We start from the raw sequence: 23497 nt of genomic DNA on the forward strand, positions 1-23497 counted from the left end.
ATGAAAAGACCACAAATAGTGTATTCTCTACTCAGCATGGGGTGTGGTCAGTGTGTTTGACATATTTGATGAGTATGTTAACCTCCTTAGTTTTGCGTCCTTGATCTTAAATGACCCTTGCGTCGGTCGATGCACCTCATGGACACCAGAGATAGGCTTAGCTACAGACATCCGTGGGCTGTGTGAATGGGCGTCGGTGGACAAGCAGACCCCCAAGGTGCTAATGGGATGCAGTGCTGGCCGGCAGATTTTGATTGTCACCTCTTGTCGCCTGGCTTCCTTTATGATTGCAGTGGGAGTATTGAGTAGCTTTAAAGATCTTTTTGGGAAGTTTATACTTTTACAGTACGTGCTTTTGCACTTTTAAACTTTTAGAATTTTGCATCAGCCACAGTAGGTAAGCACGTTACCTCCTTTCTGGTGCCTAATGCTGCCTTTTTAAGCATATTTTGTGCGTACTTTCTGCCTCTGCTCCCCTAAAGGCGGTGGCACTTACTGCTCCCCTGCGGGTCTGTGTAGCTTAAAGCATACCTCTGATGCTGCACGTTGCCAGGATGCCAAGACATCGAAGATACAACTTTGAGCAGGGGATCCCCCACAAGCCGAACCTGAGCCTAGCCCAGGCCCCTTCCTTGAGGGTGGTCTTTCTCCATGGACTGTGGCGCCTAGACACGGGGCTCTCACAGCGAAAACACCAGACAGCGGCTCAGTGGCAGGACCGCGGGGGTCTAAGTGGCTGGTAAGGTAGGTAAATTAGGTGAGGCAGGCAGGCGGCTGATTGAACTAGAACAGGAGGCAGGAGGTGGGCAGAAGGAAAGCCCCCGCAGCAGGTCACCAGTAAAGTCAAACTGGGTCCGAGGTCCTTGAGCTGCAGACCAGGGCACCGGCAGAAACAAGGTCAGGCACAGGGCTGTGTCTTTTCCCTTCTCCTAGCTCTCTCTTTCCTGACTCTCTCTACCCCTTGTCCTGAGCCTCCTGAACCCCCTGGCTTCTCACCGCCTCACCTCGCCCCGACTGCCGAAGGAACCGTCAGTCAGGCCAGACTCAGTCCGCTGCAGTCCGCCGCCTCGCTGCCTGGTGATGCATCACTACTGATGCTTCACCCCCGTCACTTCCGATGCCAGGTGTATTGTACTAGACTACAGAAATTAAAAGTAATCATGGAGATTAGGGAACAATTCATCGTTGCTTTGATAGTATAAAAATGTGCCTGATTTGAAATTTTGTTTTGATGCTGCTGTCTCTGCTCTGTATTTATTTCTAAACCCTCCCCTCAAGATGTCTGCTTGTATGCTGTTATTGCCAATAAATATTGATATTTTCGGTTTGCAGTCCTGGTTTTAGGACTATTCAGATTACAGAGCAGCAGTCTGGCAGTCATTCATGTGATTGTGTTTTAAAAGTTCACCGACCATGCAAGCTTATTGCTAAGCGTGAGAGATTTGGGTAGACAAGGAGTCCTAAGCCAACCACTTCAGTACACATGGTGAGCACAGGAAACCAGGGGATGCTGCCTGTCCCAGGGTATATAAATACTTGGTTTTGTAGCACTAAGGGAATGTGGAGGAGCGAAGTTGCCCCCTCACTTTTGTTTTTTTGTTTTCAGAGCTTTGGTCTACAATAGTAGAGATATTGATGTCTTTACGAGCTAAAAGAACATCAGTGCAGTTAGAGTGTCACCTTTGAACTTGCAGCTTGAAAACAGTATGCCAGTTATTTGGTATGCAACTTGTGTACATATCTGTTCGTTTGTTTAGAAGTGTATCAGAGCACAGTATAGCACTTCATAAATATTTTGGGCCTACTAGGCAACCTGTTCAATAGCATCCAATGTAAAAACAGAAATGAACAACAATATCTTCACTATAGACCACAAGTAAACAATTCAGACCTGTCTGTCGAGCAAAGGTCAATGTGCCAGAATGCATGTGAAGTGTACACGTAAGAAATTCCAGGTTATTTGCACACAAAAAATCACACTGACAAACACAGCTTAATTAATAAAGTATAGAAAGCCACACTCTCTCCCGGCCACACAACCTTAAATGTGAAATTCAGTAAACCAGCATGAAAACATCCTGAATCAAAGAACTACAACTATGAAAGAACAATCGTGGCAAAACCCAGTATGCATGCTCACACATCAAAAGGCTCTGCCGTCCAGCCACTGAATCAAAAGCACTGCCTGTATATCGGTCCAGGGAGACGAACATCACTTTGCAACCAAATAACACCAGGGCTGTAAATTGCATCCCACACCTGAGACATCATTGGAGGTCAATATTTAATTAATTCAGAGCACAACATACATACACTCACACCCCAAAGCATGAGGGAGTGCATGAAAAGTGTATAGGGAGCACATGAGAAGATACCACCTGTGATGCACTCTCAGGGGTGTATGCCACAAGCACAGGATTACAAGAGTCCCTGGGAAGTTAGCTAACTAGGTGTCTGGGTTTCACCATTGTCCAAAACAGGGTCAGGGATCAAGCTGAAAATAATATAAAGTGGAGGAGTGAAAGGTATGCTTGCCAGGCATTGTCACCACCTGTCTAATCTGAAGGTTGTAGCAGTCAGCCTGTCACCTCCATCTCGGGTGACGTATTTAAAGAGATCTGAGACATGAGTTGTCATTGAGGACACTGGTTTAATAGCCTGCATCCAATCTCTTAGTAAGGGTAGATCTTCATTTAAAACACTCCCCTGGAGCACTGATCTCCTTGGGCTGGCTGGGGGCTTTTAAAGTTACAGTTGCAGGGATGGCCAGCAGATTCTCAGCAGGGGCTTCAGGATTAATCTTTTCCAGGAAGAAATGGACAGCCTGGTCAGCCTCTGCAGGTCAATTTTCTGAATGAAGAACAAGCTAAACAACCCTCCAGAAATGGTTCCACAAAGTGGAGTCCCACACAATAAAAATAACAAAAGAAAAAGGTCAAGAGTTAGTCATACAAATTGTATATCAACCAACAATGCTGTTATCTAAATTATTATTTTATTTGCTTATAGTTATGATTATACTTAATAATATCATCTATTATATTTTTAGTGAACTGTAGGACCTAGGTGTCATGCTCCCGAATGGATGCAACCATCATACATACCATCCTAACCACTCTCAAACCAAACTCACCAAATAAAAACTCCAGTTTGAAAACAATTCTTCTCTGAAGGCCCCCCTCCCAACATCAGAAACCTAATATAGACAAAAATACTGTACATTGTTGATAGCAATGATTCAACGTTTTATTTTATCCAGGTCGCAATGTTTCTGGTCTCCAAAGAATTAATTACAATTTGCTTGATACAGCCTTATATTCCCATCATCAAAGTTCATCATTCTTAGAATAGAACATCAAAATTCATAATGTCCGGGATCCATAGAGAGAAGGATAGAATAAAATGTCATGTCCAGTCAAAAGTTGTGCCGACGCGCGTTTCAGTGCCACGTGACCTATGGTCACCCACCTTCTTCAAGGCACGTGACAATTAAACAGTACCTTGTCAAAACACCCCACAAGGGAGACTTTGGTACTGTCTTCGACACAATCTATAAACAAAAATACAAAGTATGACTTATAACTTGACCAAATAGAACCTAAACTTGGTAATTATACCTCCAATATTTCAAACAGAAGAAAGTGAACCACTGCAACCCCAGTAAGACATGCCACCAATAACCAGATGCACCCAAACATGAGTGGTTTAACCAAATGAGTAGCCCAATCGTCTCCATGTGTCACACAGTGACAGACAAAACATACCTCTATTGCGTCTTACCATTATTATCATGCTGAACCTACCCTAATTTTATCTGCTCATGTGCGCTCACCAAACACAAAGTCGAGCAATTCAGTACTAGATGGGGCTGCATGTCCTTACTCAAAATCACGGGCCCCTCTAAAGCACCAAAAATAATGAGGCAGAGGCTTACCTTCACATTAACTCCCAGAGTGCTTGCCATTACCTTACCCACATTTTCCCAGAACTTCAGACTCTTCGGGCATTCTGCAAACATAAGTACATTGTTTGCCTTCTCAAGATCACATTTCAAACATTTTGTTGTACCCCCTTTTCCTATCTTCGAAATCCTGTAAGGTGTCTAATATGCTCTGTGGAGGTAAAAGAGATGGTTTCTCCTTAAAAAGCGGGCCTTACCATATTGCATAATGTGTGTATTGATACTTGCCATAAGTCGTTTAACTGCGTTCCCAGCAAGTTTCCTCTCCATAGCTCTTCCGGCAATCCAAAGTCCCCATCTGTTATCTCCACCAACGTCCAAAACTATATTGAGACTTCCTTTTTCCTTGGCACCTGCTTTACCAAAAGTTCTTCCAGTTCGTTAGTGCTCCTTACCAAATTGTTTGTGTTTTGGAGCTATCTTGAATGTGCTTTAACCTAGATAGATTCCAGTCTGTAATCTCTTGGAACTCATTCCATGTAAGGGGTATCCCATCCTGTGAAAGTTGATCCCAGCTTTGTATGCCTGACTTTTTAATAGGTAAAGCCAGCTTGTCTCTGCTCCATTCTGGTGTACCCGGGGTGTCCCATATTGGTACTGATGTACTGTAATAAGTAACACTTTTAGCCTTGCCTTCTTGTAATGCTTAGCATCCCCAAACGTATACAGAAAGTGGTTTCACCTACTCTAACATATTTTAGCATGGCTTTTAGAAGTATACCAATCTCTAAGCTATGTGGCTTATTAAGAAGCATTCTGCAGTTTTTTTTAGCTGCAACGCCTAGGTGTAATATTTCATATCCAGTAGTTTTAGGTCCCCCCTTATCCTGCTTTCTACAAAGCTTCCTCCAAGAAATCCTTGCTCCCTTTGAGGCCAATGTAAAGCTAATGAAGCCTATCTAACAACTCCTTTTTGCAATATAACAGGACTGTGTTAAAAAAGAAAGTGCATTAAGGTAGGATGGCCATTTTTTATCAAGTTGATTCTATCAAAGAGTCAGCAAAAGATGAGCCTAGCCCTTCATCAATGTACTCGCCTCAGTCAGTGCTTTAATAAAGTTTATCTCGGGAATCATACAAGAGTCTAGTGTGATTTTCAGACCTAGATATTTCATCTGACTCCTAATTAACATATCTCACCTTGACAAATTCAAAGTCATTATCTCAGTGATGTTAACAGAATTTCCTGAAACCTTCTCAGAATCTGTTGTCAGCTGTTTCAAAGCGGGTAATATGGTTTGTAGGTCTGAGGTATAGTTCATGAGCTCACTGTATGAGGTCAACAGCTCACCGACTACCTCAAATTAAACCACCTTCTCGACACCTCACAATCAGACAATCGGTATTCTGGGCCAACCATAGCAGGGAGATTGCACTGATCGCTGCCACGGACGACATCAGGACCCTCCTTGACCGATGTGTGTTGGTAGCTCTGATTTTTCTGGACCTATCTGCGGTGTTCGATACAGTCTCCCACCACACTCTCCTCAATAGACTCCTCAACATAGGCATTCAACAAAACACCCTTAAGTAGGTTTCCTCTTTTCTCTCAGGCCGCATGCAGAGTACTTGCCTCCCTCCCATCACTTCTGCACTCAAGAACATCACCTGCAGTGTACCCCAAGGATCCTCCCTCAGCCCAACCCTGTTCAACATCTACATGACCCCCCTTGCGGACATTGTTAGATCCTACGGACTGAATATAGACTCCTACGGCAATGACACTCAACTAATCCTCTCACTCACCGAAGACCCCCACAACGCCAAAGCCAACTTCCACAATACCATGACCAACATAGCAACATGGATGAAAAACAGCTGCCTCAAACTAAACACAGACAAAATGGAAATCCTGATCTTCAGGAAGAACACCTCCGTATGGGACTACAGCTGGTGGCCAGCAGAATTCAGACCGACGCCCTCTCCATCAGACCACACATGAAACCTCAGCATCATCCTCGACCGCCAACTAGCCATGAATCGACAAGTAAACTCAGTCGCCTCCTCCTGCTTCAACATCCTCCATATGCTCCACAGAATCTTCAAATGGATCCCTACTGATACCAGAAAGACAGTCAGGCATGCCCTGATCAACAGCCGCCTTGACTATGGCATCGCTCTGTACGCCTGAGTGTCCTCACAGCTACTTAAAAGACTCCAGACTCTACAGAACACCGCAGCCAAACTTATCCTCAACCTCAGCAACACAAAAGGATGATGGACGGAGTGCTGAAACTTTTCAAACACTCACCCTGTCACAGCTCTGGGTTTAATCCATTGTTCTTTTGCTCTCAATGCCACTCCAGTTTGGACCCAGCCATATGCAAATCAGTCTTGACCCTGCTCCCCATGGGAACAATCCAGCCTGAACTGCCAGGCCAGGTCGTCCCTGTACTGGAAACAAGCATCCTGGTACCGGTTTTGGGGTATCACCCCTCAATAGCCAGGCTAGCTTGAATCCAGTGACACAGCGAGCAAGGGGACCCAAGTCACAGCATACCGTGGCCACTTAAGGTGACTTTAGCAACACAAAAGGATGATGGTGATGGACGGAGTGCTGAAACTTTTCAAACGCTCACCCCCCAGCCACAGAACTGAGTTTAATCTATTGCTGTTTTGCCCACAATGCCACCCCAGTTTGGACCCAGCCATATGCAAATCATATACCATGGGAACAGTCCAACCAGGCCATGGCACCCTCATCGCCTAGATTACCTTAGGGGTGATAGTGCTGCGCTTTACAAATGCTATGATTGATTGATTAGTTTGCATACAAGGAGAGTTTTTTACTCCACCCGATACAAATAAATGGAACAATTGCAGACTCCTGCCTAATCTTGCATACTAAAGGCTCAATATGTAGATTAAACAGAAGTGGAGGTAGTGGGCATCCTTGTCTTGTACCTCTGGATATTTGAAAGGAGGGGGTCAGGCTTCCATTCACCAGTATTCTGGCAGAGGGATCTTGGTTTATAAAATTCACTACTCTGTAGAAATTCCTTCCCAGATTGCACAGTTTTAAAACCATCTGCAAGTAGGTCCAGTTAACATTATTGAAAGCTTTTGTCGCAGCCAGTGTCAGAACTGCTAATAGGACCTTAAATGTAGTGGCCAGGTCGATCAAGCCAATAAGGGCATATGTTAGTTCATGGAGAAATCATCCTTTTAAAAAGCCCTTTTGATCTTCATGCAGAAGGCTTCCTATTATCTGATTCAGCCACCATGCGGGTACCTTAGCAAAGTTTTTATAGTCACTATTTAAAAGTGATATAGGTTTGTATGATTCACAGTGTACAGGATTTTCAGCTTGTTTAAGAATTAGGGTAACAGTGGCTTTGTTCCAGGAAGGCAGTAATGGATTTCCTTTTTCAAAAATCTCCCAAAATAAGTTTGTCATTATCTGTAATACTGTGCTATCTAACGCATTATAAATTTCCACTGGAAGACCACCCAGTCCTGCCGCTTTCCATTTTTTACTCAACCCAATTGCAGCTCTTCCTTCAGGTGAGTGATATCGCTATTGAAATTCCCATTTGCATCATCACCAAATTTGCCTAATAGCCCAAGGCCTGCCCACTCTTTAATCTTCTCCTCAGTTGTTACCACGTCTTCTGTGTATTCATTTCTAAAGAAGCTATGAAAGGCTTTTTTAATATCTTTGATGCTGGTTCAGGTTGAACCTGAGTCAGTATTTTTAATTTCCCTCATTGTGTTTCTGGCTTGTTCTGTTCTAGTTTTCCAAGCCAGTAGCTTCCCACAGTTCTCCCCTAACTCGAAAAGGTCCACCTTGCTTGCTTCCCACGTTTTCTTTATTCTAGTCTCCAATACAAGAATACGTTTCTCTCTCAGTTCTGATAACTTTCTCTCTGGTACTGTATTCTCAATCTCCCTGTGGGTTGCGCTAGGCAGTGTTCTTCTACATCGCTCAATTCAGTCTCTAAAGCATTGATCTCTTCTTTGTACCCTCTATTTTTAAAGTATGTAAGACTACATATCATCCCACTTAAAAAGGCTTTAAAGGTATCCCACACCATGTGCAACTGAGCAGTGCCTATGCTAAGTTTAAAAAACTCTTCTGATTCTGCACAGATATTCCTTACCGCCTCTTGATATAGAAGTAAATAAAAATCCACCGTCCATCTCCTCATTCTGGGGTTGCAGCAGGGTTTAAATTCTAATACTATTGCAGAGTGGTCTGACAGATGTGTGGACATGTGTTCGAGTTCCTGAAACTGGTCGATTATATCCTGCCCTATTATAAAGAAATCTATCCTTGAATAGTGACTACATTTTTTGTTGTAGAAGGTGTAGCCTTTGGTTCACACTGCGATCTGGGGAACATGGAAGTGGGTTGTTTGAGCACCCACTATCTTCCCTCAAGATGCACTCCAAAGATGAAACGTTTAAAGGGAAAGGGCTGTGCATGATAAATAATAGATGCACTTACTGAATATTTATATTTTTTAAAAGGAAGAGATTTAATCCCCACAGCACGACGCAAACTACTGTAGATACAGGGAGTGCGTTTGCACTGCAGGTAGCTGGACGAAGGCAGCACCGAAGCTGAAACGGGGGGCTGCAAGGCCACACCGAGGATTCCCCTTCGGGGAGAAGAGGGAGGGACTGAACAAGCCCAGAAGTGAGCATGCTGGCGAGAGGCGTACAAGGAGCCAGGAGCTCAGAGCTCTGGGACTCAGTAAAGGAAGACTTGGGGTGGAAACTGGGTCACTGCACTGCAGACACAGCGGTAGCAAGGAGTCAGAACCGGTCAAACCCTTGTCCCTGGTAAATTGATAAAGGAACTCCCAGATAAAAAGAACAGGTATGTGCTGAAAAGTGCTTTAAAGTTAGGGGTTAAGGGCTCATCTAGTGAGGTTAACCAACCCGCTTTCTCTCCTATGCAAAGACATGCAAATAAAACATCCAGTTAAGGATGCTACTCTGGTAGTTGCACCAAAACTCACTGATACTGATACCTTCGCAATTACAGGGCATCATAACAGAGAGCCTTTTGGCAGCCAGCAAAAACTGAGAATTACTCCCTCACTAAGAACCTTTTTAAAGTTCTGCCTAAGTCACCCTGGAAGGCAGTTGAGCAATAGACTGTAGCAGATATGCAGTCACCTGGCGTGCAGGACAACAATAAAGCTGAAATTCATATTCACGGGAGGGAGATGGCGAAACAAGGGCTAAATAGGTAGCAACCAATGGAGGGGATGGATGAAGAGAGTGTTTTTCCAGGGGTGGTGGCAATATGTGAGGAGCACCCCCAGTCAGCAGCGGTAATAGTGGGAGACGTAGTAGATGGAGAGCTGGTGTACAACCCTAAGCACATAGGAGGTGAGGGGGGGCCTCGGGATTACCATCTTTGAGGGAACTTCCTAGCACTTCAGTGGAGTCCCTGATACGATCCCTGTCTACAGAAATGAGAAACAGATTTGCTATTTCAGAGATAAACCAGAGGGGAATACAAGGGGGATGTGAGGGTCTGGAGAAGAAACTAGATGCTCTGGCTGCCAGGACTCAAGTGTTAGAGGAAACTGTAAAGGAATTGAGGGACTCGGTAGAGTCAAATAAGGAGGAGACTTGACTATTGAAATCTAGCGAGTAGGAGGTTCTAGAAAATCTTGAGGTGCTTGAAAATAACTCTAGACGCAACAACTTGAGAATCCTCAATGTACCAGAGGGGGTAAACGAAGATGACCTTAAGACTTTTGTAGTAACCCTAATAAAAGCTGGGCTAAAAATGGAGGATACCTCCCAAGAAGTTGCTAGGGGAATACAGGATTCATTGAGAACCATTCAGAATGCTCTCCACTATTACTAACAAAAGTAACCCTAGAACGATCTTAGTGAATTTCCACACTTATGCAGTAAAAGAGCAGATACTATTGAAAGCCTTAAAAATGAAGTCCTTAAAGGCAAATGGGGGATTCTTTCGAAATAATGTCTCTAGGGCAGCTGCGAATAGACAGTGGGAGTTAGGAAAGAGATTAGAAGAGTTCAGGAAGTTAGGTGCCACCGTCCAGCTAAGATTCCCTGCCACACTTAAAGTTATGCATAAGAACACGATGTATAACCTAAATCCCTTAAAGAAGCTGATGACGTGATTGAGAATATCAGGAAAAGTAAATCTCCAAAGGAATAAGGTGCCTGACTTTGGCAATGCATAACTCGTACAAGTCATCATTTTACAACTTTTTGTTTTGAACTACTTTTCTGTTCACCCTTTGCTCTCCTCCTAATATTTTCTTTATTTTATATCCAGGGAGGATGCTCATAAAGGGAGTCAGAAGTAATACAGGAAGTTTGGGAGGGTTCTTCAGTGGATTGGTTGGGTGACAGTTAAGGAAATGTGGGAGCACTTTAGGTGGGGAGCATTCAGGGAGAAAAATATAAAACATTCCTCAAGATCTGCAGGCATTTCTCAGCACTTCTTAAGTAGCACTCTCAGAAGAAATGAGTTCAGGATCTAGATCTAGGGCAATGCCAATACAAATCCTTTCGTGGAACATAAATGGGCTATGTACAAAAGGAATGTGAGACAGGACATTGCAATCCCTAAGAGATGTACAGGCACAAATCATTTTACAGGAGACTCATTTGACTAAACAAGAATGTGTGAAACTTTTTAAGGCACAAAAATGGGTTGAGCAGATGTTCTGCGTAGATCAGAATTTTTGAACTGGGGGGTAGCGGTCATGATAAAGAAACAAATAAACGCACTGATTAAAGGTAGTATTATAGATACACTGAGAAGGTGGATAATCACAATCCTGCAAATTAACAGCCATAATGGACAATAAACTAGACAGATCAGCATGAAGTAGATCTACAATTTCCCCTAAAATATAAGTTTGTATTAAAAATATGATGGTTCAATTCAGTCTACTTGATCTTCGGAGAGAAAGGGCTCGAATGGTGCAATATCTTGCCAAGTTTGGCTACTCATCTTCTAACGGGTAACATGGAAATTGGCTAATTGCAGTCATTTGATCATGCTTTAAAAAAAACCAACTTCTTTATTGGCTGTTGTCAACATCAAAAAAAAAAAAAAAGAACTAACAACAAACAATTGCCAAATTGCCATCGAGATCATAGTCACATGGAGACAGTACAAACTCCACAAGACTGTCCATGAGGAAGCAATGTATTTGGGTACTACCCATCGTCCCGTACCTAGGTGTAAGTATTACCTGGCGTTGTGGGTTCATAGGGAGTATGAAAACCTAAACTGCGTTTAACACAGAGGAATCATCACTATCATTTATGGAGACCTGCTGGGAACCCGAGGGGGTGGCATTTGATCATGCTTAATGAATGTAATGCATATATGGGAGGAATGGTGAGTTATTTCAAGCCAAACCTAAAAGTTACAGCTCAGGATAAATGAGGGGGTTGGAGGCTATAGTGGTGGGCAGGGTGGTTTGATATATGTGATATAATTTGTTTTGTTCTTTTGCATGTGTGCTGCTTTTCCTGTATGTTTCTGTTTTATATATTATAGTATATGAAAATAAATAGTAGATGTATACAAAAAACAGTTTCAAAACTAAGACACACAAAAAGTTGAGCCATTCAAAAGAACTGCTTTAAAAATCGCTTATGAAATTTAAAACCCATTGTTCATGAATTATTGATCCACAGAATTGGAAATAAAGTGATGATTGTTACTGTAATCTATTAAGGGGGCTATCGAGCAGTCTGAATGCCTAAATTATTTTTCCAGAAAGTGTTCACGTGTTTGCTCGTATTTTTTTCTTTTTGGAAAGGCGAATTAGTGCAAAACCAGTTGAATTGAAAACAAGGATTTTGCCTAAAATGTCAGCTGCTTAAGGATCCCAGCTGTCGAACTTCTGGAACCTTTCCTTTCCTGGCCACGGCTGCAGGCCAATTGCCACTTTCGCAATGTAGGCAACTCCGCTCTTTTTTGGGCTGCTTATTAATTTTATTACCATTGCACCTTCATAGGCTGAAACAATGTCCTCAAAGAGGACGTCTGGCACATGAGTAGCATTTTCCATAGTTGTCTGTTCACTCTTCTATACATCAAAAAATGTGCATAATGTGGCGTGGTTCTAGATTGACAGTTGCATCAGACCATATTGATCATTGTAGCTTTATCAACTCAACAATTTGTTCGGCGAAGCTGAACTTATCAGTCACTGGTTTGATCATACTGTACATTGTCAAAACATCCCAGTTGTGCAGGTCTTTTCCCAGAATGTTGATACACTAATGGCTTCTCCCTGTGTGGTTCAATCGTGTGGTGGTGTTGGGTCGGGGTGTTTGAATGCCAACAGGATGTCCCACCAGGCCGCTGTGATAGGGTATGTTCTACATCTACTGCGTTCCTCTTGTTTCAGTGCCACATATTCACTCTGCGTCTATTGGGATACATCTCACCTTCAAAATCGAGGAAGCCAGTCCTCCACCCTCTGTTGGTGCCTCCAGAACTGCCAGCCACATCCTGTGTCTTCCCGCTCCGCATATGAAATCATTTAGCATTTTATTGAGGTTCCGAAACAAGTCAGTCGATAGATTGGCAAAAAAGTACAGCAATCGTGGCAGCATGATCACCTTGATTAGTGCCACCCCGTCCATCACCGACGGAGATAGCATCTTCCAAAACTCCATACTACTTTTCAAGGATCACAATGCTGTCCCCATATTGCCCTCCCTGAGGTTGTCATCCCTGTGGTACACCCTGATGCCGAGGTACCGAAAGGTGCATTCACACCAACCAATATCTCCGACTGTCACCATCTGAGGCACCCTGTGGATCTAGTGGGAATGCACTGGTTTTGTTGTCAGTTCATGTGGAAGCCTGAGACTTTTCCCAGTTCTTTCAGTAGCAACAGTGTTTTATCTACGTCTGTTTGACCATCCTTAAGATAAAATATCATATGGTTTGTATAGAGGGAATTGGAGTGTATCCCATCTGTAAATTTCGCACCCCTCTCGGTCTGTCCTGACTATTGCGTCGAAGGGCTCCACCACCAGCGCAAAAAGCATCCATGACAGTGGGCATCCCAGCCTTGTGCCCGACAGACATGGTAGGACTAAGCTATTATTCAACCTGTGCATACCCTGGCAGTTGGCATAACAAGGCAATCCATTTGGACACCCAGATTCAATTTACGCAGGACCTGCCAGCTTAGTGCATCAAACCATTTCTCTAGATCTATAGACGGGGCTATCGCCGTTCTCCTGCACTCTGCTGGGATTTCCTCCAGGATGAGGAAGAGTCATCTTAAATTGTTGTTTGTGTTGCGCCCAGGGATGAATCTGCATGGATCCGGATGGATTACTAGGTGTATAACAGGCAGGAGTTGGTTGGTCAGTATTTTACTCTGTATCTTGTAGTTTAGATTGAGCATAGATAGAGGTCGTATTAGGCCACATCGGTTAAATCTCTGTGCTGGTTTGGGCGGTGATACCTATAGACTCTAGAGTCTTTCTCAGTGTTGGTACCAGAAGGCCTTCCTCTTTTGCTGCTACGTAAACTTTAGTGAGGATGTGTGTGTTGTTTTTATAGATTTAGCCAGCAGCCCATTCAGACCCGTTGTCTTTCCCATTGCCAGATCGCCTACAGCAGTCCTAACCACTGCGGTGATTGGCTAGCAGAGTCTGCCCCTCTGTTCTGCAGTTACCTGTGGAAGCTGGCATCAGGTTTGAAAAGTCCCCGATATTTGTATTGGAAACTGGCAGGCCCTACTCGTAAAGGGCCGCTAGTACTTGTGAAACACTTTATTAAATTCATGTTGAGAGTCCTCCGCTTATCTTTCACCTGTGTAGTGAGGCCTCCCCTCCTTTCTGAGTTCACAAACCACACTAGGAGTCACCCCGTTGTGTCGCCTTCCTCCTGTTGCCGTTCTAAATATTCTCTGTAACTTAAGCTCCTAAGCTCTTCTACCTGAACATACATATGTCTCCCTTTTGGTATTGTAGTGTATAATGCACTCTAGGTTTGAGACCCACCTCCCTCTCCACCTGTCTCAGATTAATTTCCGGGGTTATCAATTCCTTTTCTAATGTCTCATGTACCCCCTATGCCCCTGTGATGCAGTGGCCGCATATCACTACCTTAAATGTCTCCCATTCCACTTCAGGGGACGAACCACGCCCTGATTAGCTTCAAAACTGTTCCTTATTACTTCCCTCAGTTTCTCCTGAATCACATTGCATTGTAGTTTCCATGTGGGTACTGGGGGGGTGCTGGGAGAGGAGGGGTTGAGGTGTTCCCTACTGAACATGTATAAGTAAGGCATTGTGGTCTGACATCATCCGGACCACGTATTCAGCATGTGTGATCATCAGCGGTCTGGAAGGTAAGAAGCAGACATGCATGCCATGTGGCGCTGAATAAGAGGAATATTCCTGGCCTTTAGCCTGGTATCTGCTCAGTGCGCCTAGGTTACAATCCTGGAACCATATGGCAAATGCTTGTGTGACTGTAGTTACCAGGGTACACAGCAAGGGCAGGTAGGAGCGCCTCAGCGCTACATCCAGCACGCCATTAGTGTTCCCCCCCCCACCCCCCACCCCCCCACAGTAGTAACAGGGCCACTGTGTTTATGGCTAACTTCGTAGTCAAGAGCTGAAAGAAAGCCGGTTGAGTCACATTAGGAGCATGTCTGCTGCAGAATGTGAGATCCTGTCCATCTGCGTGGCCCGGGACCAGGACATACCTGCCCCGGGACCAGGACATACCTGCCCGCTGGGTCTCTGTCAATCTCAGTAGCCCTGAATAGGACCCCTGACCTAACCCATATTAGTGTCCCCCACCCGCGTAGGAGGAGTAGCATATAGTTGTCCTCTCCAGTGTCTTTGCAGCCTATGTGCTTTCAAGTTTGCTTCCCGAAGGAAACTATGTGGGCTTCTAGCATCATCAAGTATTTGTGAACCTCATACCATTTGATTACTGAACTCACGCCTTTAACGTTTGCTTCAGGGTTTATTAGAATATTTGAACTGGACATAATTATATTGTCGAGAATAAAGACTAGGTATGGCTCATACAGAAAGGTATAGGGCCATGTCTATGGGCCTAGCGTTCAGGGAACATATACAGTATGAGGGCACATTGGTAATTTCAGCAGATACAGAGTAGAAGAGATTCAAGACCGGGCATGGCAACTAGAAACACGTAAATGACCACAACTATGAGTTTAATTAAATGTGTGATATTTGCTAATTAAAATATCCCTTTTACTTGCAGAATTCATACATTTTTCTGAAAAGGCCACTCACTCCGCCAGCTTTTCTGAAGCAAGAGAAATATCTAAAAGTCCTCAATAAAGATGTGGAGTGGAGAAAAAATAAAGAGGCGAAGATGAAACAAGATAAGGAGATTCTAGACCGTTTGGAGCAAGTGCAACTAGCCGAAGAGTAAGTCTGGACATCATCTCTTTTTTTCCAAGCTATGTAAGGTTGAGGTTTCCTTACATGATTTACAACTGTGTCCCATTATGATGCACTGATACCACAGATGTTGCACTGATCTACACCAGACTGAACATAGGTCCAAGGTGGTGACTGGAGCCGCTTCTTCTTTATCAGAGTCTCACCTTGTACGTTTGGGATGGTGCGGGGGCACCTGGGGTGGAGCTGGTCCATTCATGCAATAGTTTAGCGCTTCAGATGTAGGGAGAGAAATATGGGATAGATTTCCAGATCCGCCAAAGGAGTTGGCTAATGTACGCACCATGTTGGAGTTATTCATTGCAGGTGGGAGACACATTTATTTGGTATATCACTCTTTTGTCTCAGACTGCCTCATGCATTTGTAGAAAGCCAGAGAAATGATCTTGTAATTAACTCCGCCAGAGGAATTGGTACATAACCTACTTTGTGAAACATGTCTTGTATACCAGCTGTTTTAAATCAATCCAGTATAACGAGTTGCACTGTAAATACATCACCCTCTATGGATTACATAGAACGAATCCACAGGGATTTGAAGTCTGGGCTTGGGGCAGATACCCACAGACCGTTTCCTTTATGTGTTTTGGAGTTGTCCATGTATTCCATTCTGCTGGCGAGATGCAACAGTGAAATTACAGAGGGCTACATGCATGCGAGATCTTTGTCCCACGGAAGTAGGTTCCTAGGATTAATTCAAAGGTAAAAAGGAAAAAAAACGAGTTTAGCCTCTCGGCATTAGTCAGCACCTAGAAAAAAAGCCCATAGCCATTAAGTGGAAAGACAGCAAAACTCAAGCACGAGGGTTGTGAGGGAGACTGTTGGTTTTCTGAAATCTGGTCCCCAGGCACTACAGGGGAAAGTTACACAGCTCTCAGCTTTGAGTGTTTACAGACCTGCTCTGAAACAATACATGGCCTGATCCGAGGTAGTAGAGGTTTCAGAATAAGGAGCATAGGCTAAAACAGAAGGACATATGTCAAAACATAAACCATGTATCAAAATAAAACAATAAAAGTTCTGTACATTTTCAAGGCTTACTATGGCCTAACTACTAGGAAGATCATTTCGTGATGGCAGCACTGCCTTTTTTGGCATCTTAGCTTCACACATATAGTCGCAGCGTCTAGTAAAATTTGGCCTCACCTTAGTGCCCTTACAGGTATCCGTAGAGTGCAGCCCAAATTGTAAACAATATGGTTTATCTTTCAGCTTTTCTGATGAAAATAGTTCTATATCTTCGCATCTTCAGTCCTGAGCAACGGCTTCTCTCAGCCACCGCAGATAAGACTCTAATGCTTAAATGGCCATTATTTGGACATGTACAACCTTTGGCTGAGTTGTTTACAGACAGGAAGATGATCTATGCCACCTAGATTATTTTAACATGACTTTTATTTCATTTCACAGCCTTGCTTCGCAGAAAGCTAAGCGACTGAAAGAAAAGAACGAAAGGATGATATCATACAGGGGGTCCCTTGATACACAGGTAATGATTTCCCAAGTCAGAAAGGAACTTTATTACAGGGTGAAGGAAAAAGTGCAAGTTACAACGTGCTCCAGATATTTAACTATAAAAGGTATAAGATGATAGGAGAAAAATGTACCATTTATGACAGCTGCTCCCTGTGGTCCTGCACGAATGACCTACTGTGCTAATGAGTCTCTGTAGCAAATGTGCCAGTTTTTAGGTCTGGTTAGACAGTGTATCTGTCAGCCACCTTCAGCTGTTCCTTTGTTTGAGGTGTCCCCTGCAGCCATTGGTCATGGTCATTCAGTCATGTCTTAGATCAGCCCTGAGGAGTAAACATCTCTCCCCTTAGAAGTGACTCAATTGGAATGCATTAGGGAATATTTTACATCTAAGAAGTACACCTCAACTTTATCCTTTTTGTCATATTCAATTCCTTATCTCACACATTCACTGTATATAAAAAGCAATCCTTTGTATTTTTTTATTTTTTTACTGCAAGACAAATTGGTTCACTTTAGAGCAAAGCAAATGACCTGCTACTTAGGGTTGGACTGGGATCATAATTAGCCCCGGGCTGTGCCAAAAAAAAGTGGCCAACATTCCTGGACGCCATATAAAGAGCCCTCTTTAGTTATCTTGCTCTTGCCTTTACAGAATCTTAAAACTTGGTCAATTAGCAGTTCATTCATTTTTATAGTTTTATATGGCGTGAATGCAGCCGAAGGGCACCGGAGTGATCGATTAGTTACATTATACAAGATCAAATTATTTTTTTATTTATTTAAAGTTTGAGCAACACCAAGACTCACTGAACATAGTTCTCAGTTTGAAAGTCACCAGCTCTGACCTTATCTCCATTCTCTCCCTCCCCCCGTGAGGTCCTACATACTTACTCTCCTTGCCCACCATGCCCTGAATGTAATGGCCCTACAAAAGCAAACAAAACACAAATGATGGACGGAATGCAGAACCAATCAAACATACACCCGCAATCACATATTTGGGTTTAATCCATCAATTCTTTTGCTTACCATGCCACCCTAGTTTGGACCCAGCCATATGCAAATCAGTCTTGACCCTGTTTTCCATGGGAACAGTCCATCCCGAACTGCCAGGCCAGATCCTCCCTGGAACGGAAACAAGCATCCTGGGACTGGTTTCAAGGTATCCCCCTTCATCAGCCATGCTAGCTTGAATCCAGTGGCATAGTGAGCCCGGAACCCACATCTGGGCATATCTGGCGCACTTACGATCCACATCCGGATCCAAACCAGCGTCAATTGTACCATTGTGCCCTTCCCTGAGGACAGTTCTGAAGTCGACGCTCCTGACAACGCCCGCGGTCGGCGTCGTTCCCATAATTTCTTTTAAAACTGCTTTTATTAGCATTTGTGCATATACATAGACTTATGCATCTCTGAATATCCATTTCTTATCCTTGCACTTATATCATAACTTTAACTGAAGTTAGAACAAAACTCCCCCTCCTCACACTCCCCCTCATCTGCTTCCAAGTCCGATGTGGGAACTGTGTTTGAGATGGCAGGTTGTCTTGGGCCAATCCCCTTCACTCAGCAGCCCCGTCCTGTAGAGTTACCTGTCTGAGAGGGAGATCCTTCTGTGTCCATGTGGGGGACCTCATTACCTCCCCCTTCACCCATGTTCCTCCCTCTCCCTCAGTGTACAGGAAGATGCTGGTTCTAAGTCTGAGTGTCCACCCCAGCTCCCAGTCTATTAAGGCTTGGGTCATAGTACTCGAGGGCATCAAATCCTCCCCAGCTTTTTCATCCTTCTAGCCCATTTCAGCATATTTCTTTTCTAGTCTGTTAAGGCGAGGGCTTTATTACTCAGCCATCCACTAACAATGCGGCGTTCGACCAACACCAGCCCCAACATGGCAAAGCGTTTACTCAGCTTCATTTTGGGGTTATCAGGGACAAGGCCCAAAATACATTTTTTGACTGTGCATGGGATGGTCCACCCTGATGAATGTTCAGTAAGTTCTAAAACAGCAGTTGAGTATTCTTTTACATTCGGGCATTGCCAGACAATATGTACAAAGTCATCTATTGCTGTCCGGCATCTGGGACAGCTCTGCGACCTATCTGGGTAAATAGTGTGAAAGCGTTTAGATGAGAGGTATGCCATGTGTATCATATAGTATTGTGTAAGCTTAAGTCTTGCGTAGAGGGGCAACATGCAGACCCCGCATGTATTTTTTTCAAGTCTTTTGGCAAGAGGGGCTCCTCGCAAACCTGTTGCCAGTTTTCCTCTAACAGAAGGAGAGCACATCTCCTGTCTGTCCTCAGGGCCCTATAAAGATGGGTTCCGGCCATTGAGAGCATTGTCACTAGTGTCTGTGTGGGCTCAGGCTCCTCCAGGAACGTGGGCCAAAGTTGTTGGGCTATTGCGGAAATGTTGGCATATTAGAGAAATTGTCTGGGCCCAGTTCAAAGACCTCTATGGCTTCTTGCATTGTAATAAAACGGCCCGCCAGATATAAGTCCTCCTGCCCACCTATCTGTTGCCATTTATGGGCCATCTGCTCAAAAGGGCAAATAATCCACAGGTCCAAGACAGGGGCGTACGGAGCATGTCCAGTCACCCTCTGAACCGTCCTCTCCCAGAGTCGACCCATTAGGCGAACTAGATGAGGAAGGGAGAAGGGTAGATCTCTACCTCTCATTGAAAGAGTTCCCGGTTGGTATCCTATATAGGTACCCTCCAACAACACCCGCTCCCAGTTGGAATCAGTATCTTGCCAGTGTACAACGTGCTGGAGATGGGGCGCTAGGTAGTATAGTTCCAGAACCTCCATACCTCCCCGTTCCCATTCCCTCTTTAAGGTCTGTCAGCTAATCTTGCATTGTTGCCCATCCCAAAGAAGGCCTAGGAGTAGATGGTCAATCTCCTGGAACACTTGATGTGGGATTTCATATATCGCCCTTGCATGGCATATGGACATCGAGGTAGGATAACCATTTTTATGAGGGCAGTTTTCCCCATCAATGAAAGTTTCAATGTGTTCCAAAATGTGAATGATTGATGTAGATTTTCTACCACTCGGCCAAAATTTAGTTGGTACGTTTGTTGTTCCCCATGTGCAATATGGACCCCTAAATATTTAACGCTATCCACCTTCCATGGGAGGCTCCGGTGGCACGACTCTCAAGCGCCCTAGGGAAAAAGGTACAGACTTAGCGGCATTGCTCTGCAGACCGGAGAATTCTGAGAACTCCTGTAAGATATTCAACATCAGAAGGGCAGATATATCCGGTCTGAGCACGTAAAGCATTGCCTCATCAGTGTAAAGGGAAACCACATGAATTGTGGCCCCCTCCGTCACCACCCCACCTGTGAAGTATCTGACATAAACGGCATGCCAATGCTTCTATTGCCAGAGCGAAGATCAGGGGTTATATGGGACACCCCTGGCATGTCCCTCTATGCAGTGTAATTGCGGACGACACATAGCGCCCTGTCCGTACCCTGGCCATTGGGGCCTTACACAATAAATTGACCCATCTAATAAATGTTTGGCCTGGCCCCATTATGTCCAGAACTTGCAACACATAGTCCCATCTTAGTGAGTAAAATGCCTGCTCTGTATCCAGGAAGGCCAGGGTGTAGGGATCATCGCCCAATTCTGGGGCATGTAGGGCGTGTGTCAAATGCCGTATATTAGGCAGCATGTTTCTGCATGAAATGAATCCCGACTGGTCTGTGGGGATCAGTCGGGGGAGATAGGGCAGCAGTCTTGCAGCTAATACATGACTAAGGAGTTTCTGATCCACATTAAGCATCGAGATTGGGTATTAGGAACCTGGCTCTAGGGAATCGCTGTCAGGATTCGGAATAAGCACAATTTGGGCCTCACACATAGAGGGCGGGAGCCATCCGCCCTGGAAGGCCTTATAATATCTATGTAATATTTTTTCTGTCAGAATATCTGGGAACGCTTTGTAAAATTCTCCAGGAAGTCCATCCCCACCGGAGATTTGGCCGTCTTCAGGGTCATTATCACCTCCAATAGCTCATGGTGGGACAAGGAGGCGCCCAGCAGGCCGCTCTCCCTGGAGGATTGGGCCAATAGTCCCAATCCTCCCAGATATTGACGAAGGCCATGCCACTCGAGTTGCCCCTGTATAGCGGCATATAGTTTGAATATGAGCTTCAAATACTTTGTTGATAGCATATTGAGTGTGCACCACTTGTCCCTGTGCATTTCGGAGAGCAAATATTGGTGTGTATGCATTCGCCGACCGGATTAATCAGGCCAATAGGCGGCCCGCCTTTTCCCCTTCCATATACCACAGTCTAATTCGTGTGGCCAATGTGTTTTTCGAATCGGTCTCACATCTCACGGACCTTATGTTTTTGTCTGTCCCATCCTCCCAGGGCTTCCGTATCTGTAGTCGCATCCAGCTTTTCCAATGTTGCTTCTTGGCAAGTCAGGTCATCCACTATAGTGCGACCAATACAAACAGAGAAGGCCATGCATACCCCATGAAGCACCACTTTCATGGCATCCCACTCTGTTGCCCTACTGTCAGTGCTTTCCCAGTTCTGATTAAAATAATCTGTTATGGCGTCCACAAGGGTTTTCTGAAAAGTCTGGTCTATTAAGGTGTCAGGGTACAGTCTCCATAATGGGACCTTCAGGCATTACACATTAGGGAATATGTAAGGAGCAGGGGAGAGGGGTCTGCGATATATTGTGCTAAATATTGTACCTCTACCACTCTATGCGCCGTCTCCTTCTGTACCAAAAAGTAGTCTAGCCGACTATATGTATTGGTTGCTGGAGTGTGACATGTTGTTCCCATACTTATTGCCGGCTCTGACACGGAGCCAGACTGGCGGTGCTCGGCGCCAGTTCCTTCTGACTTCGGATGGGACCTTGCTCCCTAGGTCAGATCCTGACCCTTATTCTTATGAGTACGAGTTCAGTGAGGGTACGGAGGGATCGCTGGAACCTTTAGAATACCAGCTTGAAGACCCTATTGACTGGGCTCAGGAACTGGGTGAAGCCAGCAGTCTGGTCAACCTCCCTGACACTGCCATGCTTTCTCCCCCTACCGTGGCTACAGAGGCGGGAGCGTCTTATCCCATGGTGGTGCGGAGAGTGGCTGAGGTCTTGGGTCTCGAGCTGCCTTCGATGGCTGTCAGGACTAACCTGACTCAGGCGCTTCAGCCTGGGGTTTCCACGTCCAAACTCCTTTTGCCCTTCAATGAAGCCCTCACTGATCGCCTGCTGGGGACCTGGTCCAAACCCAGCCCAGGGGCTTCTGTGAACACAACAATAGTCTGCCGCCATAGGCCTGCGCCTAACGATCCAGCGTTCCTGACCGAACACCCTACACCTGAAAGCTTGGTTATGCAAGCCTCAACATCCCATGGTGCATCCCTTCCGCACCCCTGGATAGAGAATCCATTAGGATGGATCATCTTGGGAAGAAGCTGTTTTCTTCCTCCAGCCTGGCATTGCAGTCCGTGAACATCGCATGCCTTATGGGCCGTTACACCCACACTTTATTGGACATGCTGCCACAGGTCCCGGAGGAGGCCCAGACCCCAGACCATTCTCTCCCAAGCTATTGCTGACGAGAGAGATACAGCTTAGTTCACAATCCGATAGGGGGCTGGATATGACCAACTCCCTATGAAAAACGGTTGCTTCAGTGGTGGCCTTGAGGTACCACGCCTGGTTGAAGACATCTGGCTTTTTAGGGGATGTCCAATCCATTCTTATGGACATGGTTTTTGATGGCACCCATCTCCTCGGAGACAAAGCAGACGTGGCGCTCAAGCTCTTTAAGATGTCCTGGGCCATGGCCTGGTCCCTAGGCCTCACAGCTGCCCCTCGCCTCCCTCAGTCTGCTTTTCATCCCTTTTGTAGCTACGGAAGGGGCACCCAGCCACGTCCGTTCCCCGCCAGCCACTCTGCTGCACATGCTGCCCAGCCTGTGCATGGCGGGGGACATGGGGTACAGTGTCTGCATGGATCAGGGAGCCAGTGGTCTAGCCATTCCACTGCCCCACCCCTCAGCTACAGCCTCCAAACCTTCCTAGTCTGATGCGTCCCCACCAGGGGCCAGTCTAAGGCAGGATTCGCCGTCACATGTCCCGCTGGCACATCATCACGTCATACAGATGGGTTTTGCAAATAGTCCGAAGAGGCTACTCTCTCCCCTTCGAGTCTACCCCTCCATCCATGCCATCATCCTACGATAGCATGAAGGAGGATCATTTGGCACTTCTCCACAAGGAGGTTACAGCTGTTTTGGCCAAGGGAGCCATAGAGAGCATCCATGTGCCAGAAGTAGGTCGTGGTTGTTATGCCCACTAATTTCTGCTGCCCAAAAAGGACAAGGGCCTCCGCCCTATCCTAGACCTTAGGTCCCTCAATCTCTTCCTCAGGAGGGAGAAGTTCAAAATGCCCCCCCCGGCTCAGGTTTTATCAGCCCTGGACCGAAGTGTCTAGATGGTAGCGTTGGACTTGCAGGACTCTTATTTTAACATTCCCTTCCTGCTGGCCCACATACGTTACTTGCAGTTCATGGTGGGCCATGAGCACTTTCAGTTCACTGTGCTCCCCTTTGGCCGCACTAGTGCCTCTCTGGTGTTCACCAAAGTGA

The 23497-nt window shown here is 45.2% G+C and overlaps 1 protein-coding gene across 2 annotated transcripts in view; it reads left to right on the plus strand.

The window, feature by feature from the left end:
• Positions 1–23497, plus strand: part of CCDC81 (coiled-coil domain containing 81) — a 292165-nt gene that overhangs the window by 220965 nt on the left and 47703 nt on the right. For both annotated transcript variants that reach the window (XM_069203991.1, XM_069203990.1), the window contains exons 11-12: positions 15183–15352; positions 16796–16874. In XM_069203991.1, the coding sequence (XP_069060092.1) occupies positions 15183–15352; positions 16796–16874 (249 nt within the window). The remainder of the gene's footprint in view (positions 1–15182; positions 15353–16795; positions 16875–23497) is intronic.

This window comes from Pleurodeles waltl, chromosome 8, assembly GCF_031143425.1.
Source record: "Pleurodeles waltl isolate 20211129_DDA chromosome 8, aPleWal1.hap1.20221129, whole genome shotgun sequence".
Classification (NCBI taxonomy): Eukaryota; Metazoa; Chordata; class Amphibia; order Caudata; family Salamandridae; genus Pleurodeles; species Pleurodeles waltl.